At 45.3% G+C, this 14,000-nt stretch overlaps 1 protein-coding gene across 1 annotated transcript in view; it reads left to right on the top strand.

Moving 5' to 3' along the window:
* Window positions 1–12,596, top strand: part of SORL1 (sortilin related receptor 1) — a 53,279-nt gene extending 40,683 nt beyond the window's left edge. Inside the window, exons 37-48 of the mRNA XM_087763236.1 lie at window positions 110–214; window positions 1,161–1,233; window positions 2,377–2,459; window positions 2,745–2,841; window positions 3,440–3,624; window positions 4,104–4,223; window positions 4,325–4,489; window positions 5,380–5,554; window positions 6,101–6,207; window positions 6,898–7,090; window positions 7,209–7,421; window positions 7,788–12,596. Of these exons, the coding sequence (XP_087619362.1) occupies window positions 110–214; window positions 1,161–1,233; window positions 2,377–2,459; window positions 2,745–2,841; window positions 3,440–3,624; window positions 4,104–4,223; window positions 4,325–4,489; window positions 5,380–5,554; window positions 6,101–6,207; window positions 6,898–7,090; window positions 7,209–7,421; window positions 7,788–7,855 (1,584 nt within the window). The 3' untranslated portion in view covers window positions 7,856–12,596. The remainder of the gene's footprint in view (window positions 1–109; window positions 215–1,160; window positions 1,234–2,376; window positions 2,460–2,744; window positions 2,842–3,439; window positions 3,625–4,103; window positions 4,224–4,324; window positions 4,490–5,379; window positions 5,555–6,100; window positions 6,208–6,897; window positions 7,091–7,208; window positions 7,422–7,787) is intronic.
* The last annotated feature ends 1,404 nt before the right edge of the window (window positions 12,597–14,000 follow it).

Raw genomic sequence — 14,000 nt, 5'->3', positions numbered from 1 at the left:
CTTTCTAAGCTTTCATACTTCTTTCTACTGACATTTTGACACAGAGGGACCTGTCACCCTGTGGTATTGTTGACTGTGGAGCCCTCATCCCTTGTTTTGGTGCTCCTAGGTGGAATACAGCAGGACTGGATCCAAGGAGTGGTCGTCCCTTAGAACCACCAAGAACTACACTGAGATCAAGAATTTACAGGTCAACACGTTATACACTGTTAGAGTGAGTATTTTCAAAGCTCTATCTATGCATGCTCTCATTTCTTTTCACTAGATATTCTAAGTCCTGCAGAGTCAAGTACTTGCTCAAAAAGTATGTTGTTACAATTCTGCCCTTCAATGCCAACCCACAATGGGGGCTTGGCATTTGCGCTGCCCTTGATTTGCTCCTTCTCCCAGAAGGCCAGGCTGTATTATGAAATCTGCGCTACTAATTGCCCATTCCAATGTCACTGCAATTGCACCGGATCTGGGCCAGAGATAAATTTGGTCCTGACCGTATCACTGGGAAAAGAAGCAGATGTGCCTGTGGGGAATGTATGTACATGGGAGAAGCTGGGTAATTACAGACAGAGCTAATAAGAATAGGAAATGAAAGTCTGCATATTGGGCCCTGGGAAACGTATACTCTGCCATTGTCCATCCTCCCTGTGCTGAAAGAGCATGGCTTCTTGGGGGAGTTCACTGGGAGGTGGGATAAACCCCTCTCCCCGCCCATGAATCAATGTTATTCTCACACTCGGTTGGAGCGAGTCTTTCCTTCCTTGGTATTCCTTCCCATACTAATCTGTTCCCAAATAAATCTTTGGAACTGGATTCAGCACTGGCATGGACTTCACCGGCACGGTTCTTACCTACGCTACGGTCGATAGAGTCCAAAGCTCCTTATCTTTGATGAACTCCTCATAAAAATCTCATAAAAGAGTGGTTATCTGCAAAGAGGATGCACCTCCCTCCTCTTAGATTCCTTTAATTGACTTAAAGTAGCCTGTTTTATCTCTGTAATAAGCATTTTATTGCCAAGTAATTAAGCTATTGTTTGCTTCAAAGTCCTTTTCCCATGAGCTCCGCCATGTCCGTAACCTTGCTCTAACCTCGTTCTCTGTTTGCGTTATACAATGTTGGCGGCGTACATTTGTTCATATTAACTAACCCTCTTATTTGAAAAGGTTGCTGCGGTAACTAGTCGAGGAGTGGGAAATTGGAGTGATTCCAAGTCCATAACCACCATAAAAGGCAAAGGTAAATGTTGTCGTGTCAGTCAACAGCATGCATAACCACCTCCTCCTTTATTCTTCCCTATTAAGCATTTTACACTATTTAACAACTTTGCTGTACCATTTCGCTTAACTTGATCTGCCTCAAAGTTCAGTGGCAAGTCTGAACGGGTTGCTGACTCTTCCTCTGAACTCGGGCACGTAGGATGGAGGTACAGCCCTGGAAGTGGGTGAGAAGCTTGTCCAGAAGGTGCCCCTCTCTCCTGGACTGCAGGTGGATTCCCTCTGACTTGTGTAGGCTAGGTCCTACCTTTGGATAGGCGAGACACATTACCACTAACTCCTTCGCTGTCACTGGCTGAAAGGGTGCTTGCTCATTCTTCTCCCTCTTAGGTTATGATTATGATGGTTTCTGCATCTCACGTACATTAGACCGCTAAAAGACCGCTAACGCTCCCAACAAACTATCACAACATTACAGTAGATAAATTCAAACAACACAGTAAATCATTTCCCTCCAAACTGGTTTTAAAAAAGCCTTTTGAAATCATTTGTATTCATGCCAAGTTTTTCTTCCAAACCTACATTCTGATGTCAAAATTGTCTGCTAATTTGTTAGATAAAAGTGCATCCTCACTATGTTGACAAAGGAAAGAAAGAAAACACCATGCTACTAAAATTGCAGGATTCAGATAATATGAAGTACATGAGTACCTGATGGTTAGAAAAACAGAGGTAGAAAGAACCGTAACGACTTTCATGTCAGGTTTTGCCTGACCGTTTGGCAGCTGTCCCCACCAATAGTTCCTAATCTCCCTCACCAGTTCCTTTGAAGGCCAGAAGCTGTTACCTGTGATATGAGCTGGTCCCACTGAGTTCAGAAAATACCTGTGTGCAGACCTCTCTGCTTCCAGCCTCTGCCGAGCAAGGCACAGATAAGGCAGCTTTTAGATGGTTAACTGAAAAGATGATGGAGGTACGGCATGTCAGTGCCTTCTCTGAGAGGCACGTGTCTTAGAGACAGGCAAGGTTGGGGCTGCAAAGATGGGGGGTTCCTAGTCTGAGAGATGTCATAATGAAAGCCTGCATTTTACCTGTCCCCTCTCGATAAGTATTTGTATTTCTTTGTGCTGCGGTAACAGCTGTTTCTCCCTTTCTTTCCTTCCAGTCATTCCTCCACCTGTCATACACATAGAGAGCTACAGCGAGGACTCCATAAGTTTCAGCCTAAAAATGACTACTAATATCAAGGTAAATTTTTTACCTTTACTCCTGAAACTAGAATAAAGAAAAAAAGGCCTGCGTGGGGTAAATGATAAATACAGGATGGGATAAGCTGTCACCCATTTCAGTATTGCAATTACTTTTTGAAACTAGTTATTTCATGCCAAATCATTTCTTACTACCCATCAACCATCCCAGCTCTCTTAATTAGGAAGGGAAACACAATGCAAAGACTTTCACCGGTGAGTCTTTCCCTGCATGCAAAAACAGCTGAACCGATAGTTCGTATTGTGTGCCCTTGCTGCTTGACAGGTCAGCGGTTACGTTGTGAACATCTACTGGACATTTGATACACACAGGCAGGAAAAAAGGACTCTGATCATAGAAGGAGAAAAGTCCATCCAAAAAGGTAAATTCTGTGCAAAGTGTAAAATTCTGCTTTAGTCAACACCAAACGGAAGGTTTTACGGAAGGCTATGGGATTATTTTTTTTTTTTCTTTTTTTTGCAACAGAGTAGTTTCTATTTAGGAAAAAATAAATCTTGAGAGGACAAACCAGCAAATTCTTGGCCTCTCTTCTTAGGACTTGGAGATTTCAAGCAGATTTGGGATTTATCCCCCAGAGCTGCACTAGCCTTTTCTCATCACACGGGATTTTGTTTGTGGTTCCTTATCTACTCTGCAAAAGGTCAACCATTGCTTGGGCTTGTACACAGTACATGTCCCTATTAATCAGATTACTTTCTGGTTTGGAAAAATCACTGGGTGTGCACAGTCTAGATATGGGAAAGCATCCCAATACAGAAAAGGACAGGCTAGGTTAGATACCAGAGCCCCAGGTGCTTCTGTATAAAGGAAATTACTCAAAATGAATCGAAACACAAACCAAGAGAGAGGCAGGCTCCTGTCTAAGATTGTTTGATGCTGCTGACCATTTCCTAGTGCTCTCACCCTGCCATTGCAGTACTTTGCCTCACCTAATAGTGCACGTTTCTTTTCTTGCTCAGTGGCAAATTTGACAGCACACACCCCCTATGAAATTTCTGCTTGGGCTAAGACGGAGCTGGGTGACAGCCCTCTGTCTTTTGTACATGTGGTGACCAGTGGAACAAGACCTGCATCACCAAGTCTCAAAGCCAAGGCCATCAACCAGACTGCGGTGGAGTGCAGCTGGACCGGACCGAGGAATGTCGTAAGGCACCGACTCTCTTTTCTCACCAGCCAGGACAGAGTCTAGCTCAGAGCCTCAAAACACAAGCAAAATCTTAAAACAGAATTATTTGTAGGGATTGACTTGCAAGGCCCTGAAAATTTTATGCTCAAAAAACAAGGCAAAGCACCTGCTGCCCCTTAAACAGAAGCAAGGAAAGCTTTCTTGTTGTCTGTTTGTTAGCCACTGATCCAGTGGAGAAGTGGCTGAAATACAGATAGCATGATGCTCCAGTGGTCGTTCAGTTGACTGCTCTGTCATCAGAGCTGAGCCCAGGATTTATGGTGGGGAGAGCAGCAGCGAGTGGGCAGACTGAACCTGAACTTGGGCAGGAGAGAGTGCCCAGAGGAAAAAGGGTCTTTGCATCATGTCCCTAAAAAGCGACAGCCAGTGAAAGTTTGGGTAGGAGCTCCAGCCCTTGCCAAAATCTGTACCGTCCGTGTTGTGCTCTTCCTCCGCAGGTCTATGGCATCTTCTACGCCACATCCTTCCTAGAGCTGTACAGAAGCCCTCACAACGCCACCACAACCTCCCACAACATCACTGTGATCGTGCAGCGGGACGAGCAGTACCTGTTTCTGGTAGGCTCACTTTTCTGTTCCCCCTCCTACCTGCGCTGCGGGCTGTAGTTTGGTACCGAAGGGTGCAGGCACAGCATTAACCACTGTGTCATCCCTTCAAGGTCCGTGTGATGTCTCCCTACCAAGGGCCACCATCCGACTACGTCGTGGTGAAGATGATCCCTGACAACCGGCTTCCCCCTCGGCACCTCCACTCCGTGCACACCGGAAAGACGTTCGCAGTCATTAAGTGGGAATCGCCCTACGATTCGCCCGACCAGGACATGGTAGTATCTCACAGCACCTTCTCCTGTCCCTTTGCATGCAAAACCCTGGCTCAAAGACAGATCCCTGCCCTGCTGCTGATGGAGAACTGAGTCTGAGATCAGGTCTACCCTCCATCTAAATAGTTGTTGTCAAGATGCTGACGCCTCCGGGACCTGCATTTCCTCTCTTCACAGTACTGGCCATTAGCTGTGGCCTACAACATTCACACTGCATTTAAAAAAGAGCCAGGTCTGGGATACCTTTTGCTGGCTGAGTCTGAAAGCAAACTTGAGCATGTGCTGAAACACCATTCTGAGCTTTAGCTTTGCCCTGGAGTCCGGCCTGGCCGGTGCCTGAGCACAGCCCTCGCACCAGCAGGACAGGCGTCGGGCCAGCCGGTCTGTGGGCTCTGCCTCCCGCTCCAGCCGCACCGGCGCAGCCCCAACAAAGCCCGGTTCTGTTTTCTGGCCTGCTAGCGTACAGTCAGGTCTCGCTCCGTTGAAGGCGAGTCATTTTCTCAGCAAGCTTTCTGCTCCTATTCTGGTCCAGAGACTTTAACAGCAAAGGTTTAAAGGTGTGTATCTTCCCAGCAAAACTGGAAACTTTGACAGGGCAGGAGTTTGCATTGCATCCTTGTGATTCATTAAGAAATACAACCTGAGATTTCCTCCTGCCCTCATCTGTTCCAGTAACTGCTTTTTCTCTATCTGTAAATACGGATCTCGGGCAGGGATCCAGCTAGTCCAGCAAAAGGCTTGAAATCTTACTTTTCAGGCTTTCTGTAGAGTGCAGGCATGGTTTAATTTAAATTTTGTCCCCTCGCGTCTAATTCCTACCGTTGTATGAGATTGCTAGCAAGTCTGCAGGAAAGGAAAATCTTTCACTGTGTGTGCCTTTCCTCCCCCTCCAGTTATATGCTGTCGCAGTTAAAGATTTAGTAAGAAAAACAGATAAAATCTACAAAGTGAAAACCCGGAACAGCACGGTGGAGTACACCATTAAGAAACTTGAACCGGGAGGCAAATACCACGTGATTGTTCAACTGGGAAATATGAGCAAAGAATCCAGCATGAAGATCAACACAGGTAAAGGAAAAAGTACTCCTGGGTGGGTGCCAGGGCGAGTCCTTGCAGCACTGTCCACTAGAGGGAATCCAGCACCCATCCCACGCACCATCCATCCCACCGCTCTGCTGGGTGGAGGCTACAGTAGTGTTTCTGCATCGCTTAGTCCTTTCCCACAGCCAAAGCCCAATTCTGAGAGGCCTCCCTGCAGCTCCCAGGGAAGGCAATTAAACCCCCGAACAACAGCAGCGGAGAGGAAGCCTCCCAAATGATAGCCGGGGAGTTTTTCTCCTGCCTAGATGGAGATGGGAAAGACACCCATGTTTGGCTGTGTAAACACCGTGAAGTACCAGAACGGTCCTACCATAAAAACGCACTGAAAAACTCCTACCAGATTACACGCCACAGTATCCTCTCCTCCAGTACGGCCCTTTTCTAAGCAGAGTATTGTGCCGATCCCTAAAAAATACAAAGTTTCAGAAGTGACCCCATTGCTGTTTCTCAGCCAGAAGAAAATTGTCACCAGTGTTAAAACCTAACCCGCCTGCCATTTTTTCTCCTTTGCAGTTCCACTGTCTGCACCGGACGCCTTAAAAATTATAACAGAAAATGACCATATTCTGCTTTTTTGGAAGAGTTTGGCATTAAAGGAAAGTAATTTCAATGAAAGCCGGGTAAGTTGTGCTGTCTCTCCCATCCTACAGGCAGTGTTTCAGAAAAACCTAGAGCAGAGTCACTGCAAGGCTCCTTTCACAGACTCTTTGAAATACACTTGTACTCTCTGCTCCCCTAAGTGTCCTTGATGAGCCCTATACACAGAGCTCACTTCAATTCTTATCATGACTAAGGCACTAAAGCTGATAGATCCAATCTGTCACCTTTTAGGAACATAATTATCTTCTTGAAAAAGGTCAGCTGTCACACGTGTGAAAGGACTGGGAATAGGACACTGCCCCGCCGTGCCGGGAAGCACATCGGTAGCATCTGAGAATTGCCATTATTTAGACTTTGATAGACGATCTGTGACATGTGCTCTGTCAGGGCCGGGGCAGGTAGCAAACTACACCAAAAAAGCCAGCACCGTTACTGGACTCTATTTTGGGTGGTCTCAGGTGGATGCTAAGAACAGAGTGAACCAGACAGACGGAACTCTTCTCCCCTCCCTGAACTGGCCAAGGTCGATGCACACTGACGGATGCCTGGAGGAGGCTCCACATTGCACTCTCCCAGCTGATAGCCCAATGCATTTCATCAAAGCTAGATTCAGGAGGAAAAACAAGTTTCAAAGCCCTGTCAGAAAGAGCAAACCTGACCTCTGCAGCCAAGTGATTTGGGGTTTGTGTCTTTGTTTTCACAACTCTCAGGGTTACGAGATTCACATGTTTGACAGCCTGATGAACATTACTGCTTATCTCGGGAACACGACAGAAAACTTCTTCAAAGTTTCCAACCTGAAGATAGGTCACAACTATTCATTCACCGTTCAGGCCAGGTGCCTGTACAGCGGGCAGATGTGCGGCGAGCCGGCCACACTTCTCTATGATGAACTAGGAACTGGTAAGTCCCTTGCCTTTTCCCCATCCTCCTTAACAAAGACTGACAAAAACCTCACAAACTCACTGAAGAAATGTGCTATCCGTTGCTAACGGCACTTCTTTCCCTCCCTCATCTGCAGGTGAAGACTTCTCTGCAACAAAAACCGGCAGATCCACAGACGTCGCTGCCATCGTGGTACCGGTGCTGTTCCTGCTGCTGGTGACCCTCGGGATTGGCTTCGTGGTGCTGTACATGAGGCACAGACGGCTGCAGAACAGCTTCACTGCCTTTGCGAACAGCCACTACAGCTCCCGCCTGGGCTCGGCCATATTCTCCTCTGGAGACGATTTAGGTACGTAGCCCTTGGTTTCATGCAATGGCATTTCAGCGCAGCCTTAAGGATGTGAACTCGGTGCAAGACCTAACTTCTCGATCATGCTTTGGGCCACCTTTGGCGTAAAAATCTCTATGGATTTGATCTTGTCCTAAGAGTACAAAGCTGGCGCAGGATAAATGTTTTTATCAACTTAAACCACTCCCTCTAATACAAATCAGTTAAAACCTGATTATAACAGATATAACAAGCAGGTAAGAGCACGAGCGAGGCCACAATATACTGGTTTTGAGGGCAGTCGTGTGGCCAGCTTCGGTAGCCTGTTTAGTCGTGCCCTGTGAAACGCTAAGGGCAGCATAACAGCACTCTGGGTTTGTTTTTCAGGAGATGAGGATGACGAAGCCCCAATGATAACTGGATTTTCAGATGATGTTCCCATGGTCATCGCATGAAGCGCATTTCTGACTGTAAAAACCAAATGGTGTAAATATTTTATTTGATAAAAATAGTCGATTGTTTATTTTAAAAATGCACTTTGAGTTGCAATATGTTATTTTTATATGGGCCAAAAAAATTTTAAAAAACCACTTTGTAGTAATCAACTGTGAATTGCAGACTAGGTTGGTTTAGCAACAAATTGCTTTGATTTAACATTAATTTAGTCTTACAAGGCTATGCTTGCTGGGCATGCTTTTAAGTCTGTGAGATATTTTCCGTTGACTAAATTGGCTACTCGTTTTATTTTTCTAAGACAAGAATAAATTTATTTAAAAAAATTTCAGGAGATTATATATGTAGAGAGAGATAAGTAATATAGTCCCTGAAGGTTTTGCTTTTACTTTAAAAAAAATCCTTTGGACTTTGTTTTATATGAAAGTATTTTTGTTGTGTTAATTTATTGGGAAATCTGCTTGAGAACAGATTTCCAAAGTCGTCAGACATTGTACACGTTATTGTGTAGAACATGTGCCACTTTATCTTGCAAGGCAGTAGTATCTTGGCATCCCCATCATCGTTCTTGCCATGATAATAAAACCCCTTATTTTTACATATTTTCCCCCTTATTAAAAGACCCAATCTTTCGGCAATCTCAGAGCCCAAGTCAAGATACTGCAGCACATACTTCACGGTTGAGTTTAGCTTCCTGCTGCCGTACCTATAAGCCAAAAGCGTCCCTACCACGCCGTGCTGCCGAGGGCCATGCAAACCCTTGCACGTGGACGTGGCACGCCACGGGCCATTAACAGGAGGGTTTCTGGGGCTCTGCCCGCAGGAGTGCGATTACTCCTGGGCAGCAGCGCTGCAGCGTCCTTTTGCAGCGCTGTGCAAGCGCCCAGGCTTTGCGGTTTTGACCCTCACTTTCAGGTGTGCAGTAACAACAGTCCATGCCATGCCCCACCTTCCCACCGCTGCCCAAACCCCTTCAGAGGGCACCTGCAGTTACAGAGCTGCTGACCATTCCCATCACGCATGGCCTAATTAATCTATAGTTTACGTCAATAACATCACTGAAAAAACTTACCACTACCTGAAGTTATAGCGCGCACCTTAAGACACACTTCCCAGCTAATCAGGACACCTTTCCTCCGTGGAGCTTCCCTAAGATGCTAATATGTCGGTGGGACGGAAGGGGGAGCCTCCACTGTGCGCAAGTAGGAAACAGCTTCGCATACAGATTTTCCAGTCATACAGAGCAGTAATTACTAAACATCTAAATTCAGTTGGTTTACAGCAGGGATTCAATCCTCCTTCGTTAGGATTTCCTATAAGTAGCTGTAGTTATACCTTCGGCTTTAGAAGTAACATATATATACACGCATATATATAATTTTCCCATCACTAGTCACCTCACGTTTCCAGTAGACATAATGCTGTCTACAGAGCTAAGCAGTAGAAATGTCTGGTTACCATTGTCAAGCTTTTCTTGTGATAGCAAAATGTCGGTCTCACCACGAATCCAACTACTTGCCAACCCAAGAGCGACGACACGAGCGGATGTTCACGGGTCACGCCTGTCCATGCTCTATATATGCAAAGCTTCACACCAGTAAAATACAGCACACTGTCTTGTCACACCGTTTTCTTTGTTTAAACCAAAAGTATTTTTGCAGTGTAAATTAAGTTATAATTGCAGTCTTCCTACAGATGAAATGAGAGAGGCCAACTATGTTTTGATACATGACTGATCCATTTAATTTCACATGCAGAAAATGTATAAAAAGTTGAAGTTCTGTATGGTTTGATACTCTATAGAAATACTAACTCTATTTTCAATTACTGGTGTTATCATTCCCGGTGACAGTTTTTTCCCCCCAAAGCTGGGACCAAACTACAATCATATTTTTATAAGTAGCAGTGGGCTTGCAGAGTTGCAATATTTTTACCTACTTAGTAGGTCAGGTGCTGTTCAGGAGTAAAAAAATTTGAGTAAATCAACCCGGTATATATAGCTCAATTTGCCCAGAAATACAGCTATATAGGGAGACCAGAGTCTGACCCAGAGGCTAAACTATTCTAAAGATATAAATCAAAAGATTTTATACAGGAAAGAAAGCCTAAAAGCAGAGATAAAGAGTACTGAACTCCTTCCATAAGGAAGCAAATATTTCTGGCACAGGTAACGGAAAACTACAGAATAGTATCCCAGAAGATGGTACCTCCCTGGTGAGAATTACTACTGGTTAAATATCACTACTCCCGTAGGGTAAATCCTGCTCGAGTATGGCAAGTAGAATTTAGCCCATCTCATGACGCTGTCTGGGAGACAGATGCCAAGGTGGACCCTTGTAACCACTTTATATTCTGCAGAAATCCCGTGGTTGGATGCTTTTGAGCATCAGCTGGGGGACAGGTCACTTCTGGCCACTCTGAAAGGCTCCTTTGTACCCGTGGCTCGGCGACACTCGTACGGAGCTCAGTCTATTGCCAGCAAAGCATTTTGTTGTAATTCTGTACTCAAAAGCAACACTCCTAGTTACCTGTGCCTCACTAACACAATGTGGGTGGAACAGAGCCCTCTGCGCTCGGTCTGCAGAGTCGCCCCTGCGTTGCACTGGGGTTTGGGGGCATTGCAGCAGGCAGGCTCTGTGCAAAGCGGAGTTTACCTTATGTGCACGGGACTGTAATGCACAGGCACACGCTACCCTCTGAGACTTTCCCTGCATTGCAAAAATCACTGCTGTGCTCTCAGCAAAGCAACTTCACAGGGCTAGTGTATTTTATATAGAGATAGAGACCTCCAAGCCCCAGGCAGGGAGCGAGCGGGACAGATGCAGTTCTGGGTAAATTGTATATTTTTATGAACTTTTGAAGCACGGAATCTTGTTCACAGAGACGTATAGGGGGTGGGAGGGTTCTGGTGTAAATATGGTACCATGGATGTGGACACGTATTTTGTTCTGGTTTTGTTTCAGTAGCCTTATGCAATGTGAATCATTACCCTAACTTTTGGGAGGTGACTTGGGTTTACCTCATAGGAACCCACTGAAATGTTTGGATCCATAAAGAAAAAAAGGAGTGTGAAAAGTACCCTGGTTAGGAGGAACTTCTTCCAGTTAATTTGTGTTTGCATCCATTGCAGATTTCACTGCAGATGCCTGCTGGTACTCTTCAGTCCATTTGAACAAAAGACTAAAGTTGAACACTAAAATCTGGTGGGGTTTTGGACTGTGAGGTTTGTTTTGCTTTGGCTCGGGTTTTTTTTAAGGTTTTTTTCTGTATTTTTTGGGGGGTGGAGGTTTTGATTTTTGCGAGAAGGACAAGGAAGTGCCATTTTCCAGGCTTGAGATCTGAACACTCGTTCAAGGTCAAAAAAGTGACTCTCTCAGCCTGAATAAGTCACATCACTCCTTTGGCCATCGGCTGCCTCCTCTGTAAAATGGAGGTCCCTCAGCGACCTGCACACGTGACCACCTCCGCGGAGCCCAGCACCCGCTCTGGGCACGCACGGGAGCGAGCCGGAGCACGAGCTTACGGCTCCTCTGCTGCTCGGCTAAACCCCAGGTAAACGCTGAGAGGAATTTCAGAGAGGGGTGAAGCATGTCGTGCTGACCACAGGGGAAAACTGTGCATGCAGATATTTCATATGCAGGATAGCTGGTGTGCTGTAAGTTCACGCCCCAGCTAACCCTGCCATAACTTGTTCCATGTGCTCCTACCTTCACACAACATTAGCAGGAGAGAGCTGCAGATTTAGTATGGGGAAAAGACTATTTTCCTTGGACAGAGATCAAGTTACATATAGACGTATACGAGCGCATACCCAGCCAGAAAGGGGAGGAGAGACCATACGAGCGTGAGGGAGCATGTGCCATGACAACGCTGGCTACCAACATCCACGCCATCATCTTTTGGCCTCGTGACCAAAGGACCTTGGTGTTTTCAGGTCACCAAATGGTATTGCTTCCTGCTGGTTTCTAGAAACTCCGGAAGAAGTGACTTGAAAGCTCCTGTCTGGGTGGAGGGGGATCTGCCTCGCCCAGACAACCAACAAGATGGGATTATTTACTAATCCTGTTTCTAGAGTCACCAAAAGCAGCCCCAAACTCATATTGGCCACCAGGGAAACCTCACCTAAGCCAGCGACGCTCACTGAGCAGCACACTGTTTCCTCACAGGGCAGATTTCAGTCCTAGGATCTGCATATGCTTGAAATCTCTTTGTAGGGACAGAGAAGTATTTAATGACAAACTTCACTAATTTGCTGGTGGCAATGTAAAACTGTGTTCAGGAAAGACCAAAACAACATTACCCTAAACAACTTTCAAGTCTCCTTCAAATGGACTTCAGAAGGGAAATCGTGCAATTCGGGTACTCTTGGACCCGGAGAGCATCTTTGTTACTGGAACTAGCCATAACATTTATAATTAATCCCTCAAAATGTGCAGCAGTCTACAAGCAGCCAGTCTATAATGAGTTTTTTAGAGGTAGTGTCAACTTCTAATCTGGTTCCTTAAGTGAAGTTTAACACTATACCATTTGAATTGCTATTCTGTGTCTTTTTTTTTTTTTTCATTCACTGATTTCTGCTATGTTGTTATTGCACAATTTTGAAGGAATTTTTGTCTGTCAATTTTTTTCCACTTAATGATAATAATAAAAATGGACTGGGTAAACAAAACAACTTCCGGTTTCCGAAATTATTATCTAGCCTCTGTGTGTCTAGTGCAATAAAAGGGAGATTTTTTTTCTGAACCGTATTTGAATTTTGTTTTACATTAGAAGGATGTGTTGTATAACCTAACAGGATCATCAGAAACAGAACAATTGAGTTTTCTACAGAAGGAGCAGCACAGTCCTACTAGAAAGGTACCGCTAGCATTCATAATGCAATCACGTATCTGGCTAGTTCTCAGTCCTTTCCTTCAAGGTCAGCACCAGTCAGCAAGCAACACTCTCAGACACCAGACAACATTTCGAGCCCTCCCGAGCTTCACCTCCATGTTTGCAGAACATCATGACCGGCGCTAAGCTGGGCTTGCTGCTCACATTGCACATTATTTCCCTGGTTAAAATCCATTTCCACATCACCACGTGGGGCGTTTGCACTCTTCGGCTGTTGCTGTTTGAAACCCTGTGTATGCACATACATCTGACAGCCAAGCAGCTGAAAGAAAGCAGAATTACTACTCGCGAAGAGAGGTACCAAGCCGGTAGCAGTCGCTTCACACGTACATCATTTTTTAGCCTACGTAATTGGAAAGGCAACATGTGAGCTTGGTGGACATAATTGAGGCATACAAGCATCTTAAGTGTTCCACTTCATTAATGTTTAGCTTAAGGCAACATTAACAAACAGCCATTCCTTCCTCCCGGTTGCCACCTTCTTCATGAATGAAGCTGATTTTTCCCTATTGTTGCTGCAATAGATTGCTCCCCCCAGTAGGTACGTGAAGTTACACCTCATTCCCATGCACCTACTTTCTGCTAAAGCAGCCAATGTGACTCTAAAGCTTCAGTGCTAAGTGTCACTGAGAGAATCTCAACAGAGCAAAGGCTTGACAGAAAAAAGATCTGTTAATGCCTCCCCTCCTAACAAAACTTGCAGATTTTTATGCATAGGAAAGATTTTCCCCCTAATCCTTTACTGCCTTCACCAGAACTGTATTTATCAAGTTACCTTGTGATGAACTGAAGAAATATCGCTGTGAGTGACCCAGCCTCTGCTGCCCACCGTCCCACTTACAAACCTTTCCTTGGGCTGCCTGTGGACTTTTTATATCAAGAACCCACTGGCCCTCACCTGATCCTCATCTTCAGACCCATCACCTGGAGAGCTGCCAGAAAGTCAGGGGTGCAGACTAAACCCACCTGCCCTGGAAGCCTGCACTGGAATTTTTTTCCTGGCTCTTTTCTTTGTATCTTCTCCCTTTTTATTGCTTTTATGACCTTTCCTTATTGTCTAGCCTCTAAATGCAAAAAGCTCTTGAAAGACAAGAGAGTTTCTCATAGCCTCTCTATAGTACCCATGCAAGTAGGTATACCCTGCTCTCAGACACTTTAGGTAATGGTATTAGGCAATGACTCCTAACGAATAATGGTATCTGAAATATTGCTGAGTATGTTGGCAGTTCTCATATCTCCCAGCTTTGCTCATTA

This window comes from Nipponia nippon, unplaced genomic scaffold (assembly GCF_047370975.1).
Source record: "Nipponia nippon isolate SJK-2023a ecotype South Korea unplaced genomic scaffold, ASM4737097v1 scaffold_28, whole genome shotgun sequence".
Lineage (NCBI taxonomy): Eukaryota > Metazoa > Chordata > Aves > Pelecaniformes > Threskiornithidae > Nipponia > Nipponia nippon.
This window is presented reverse-complemented; position numbering and strand designations above follow the sequence as displayed.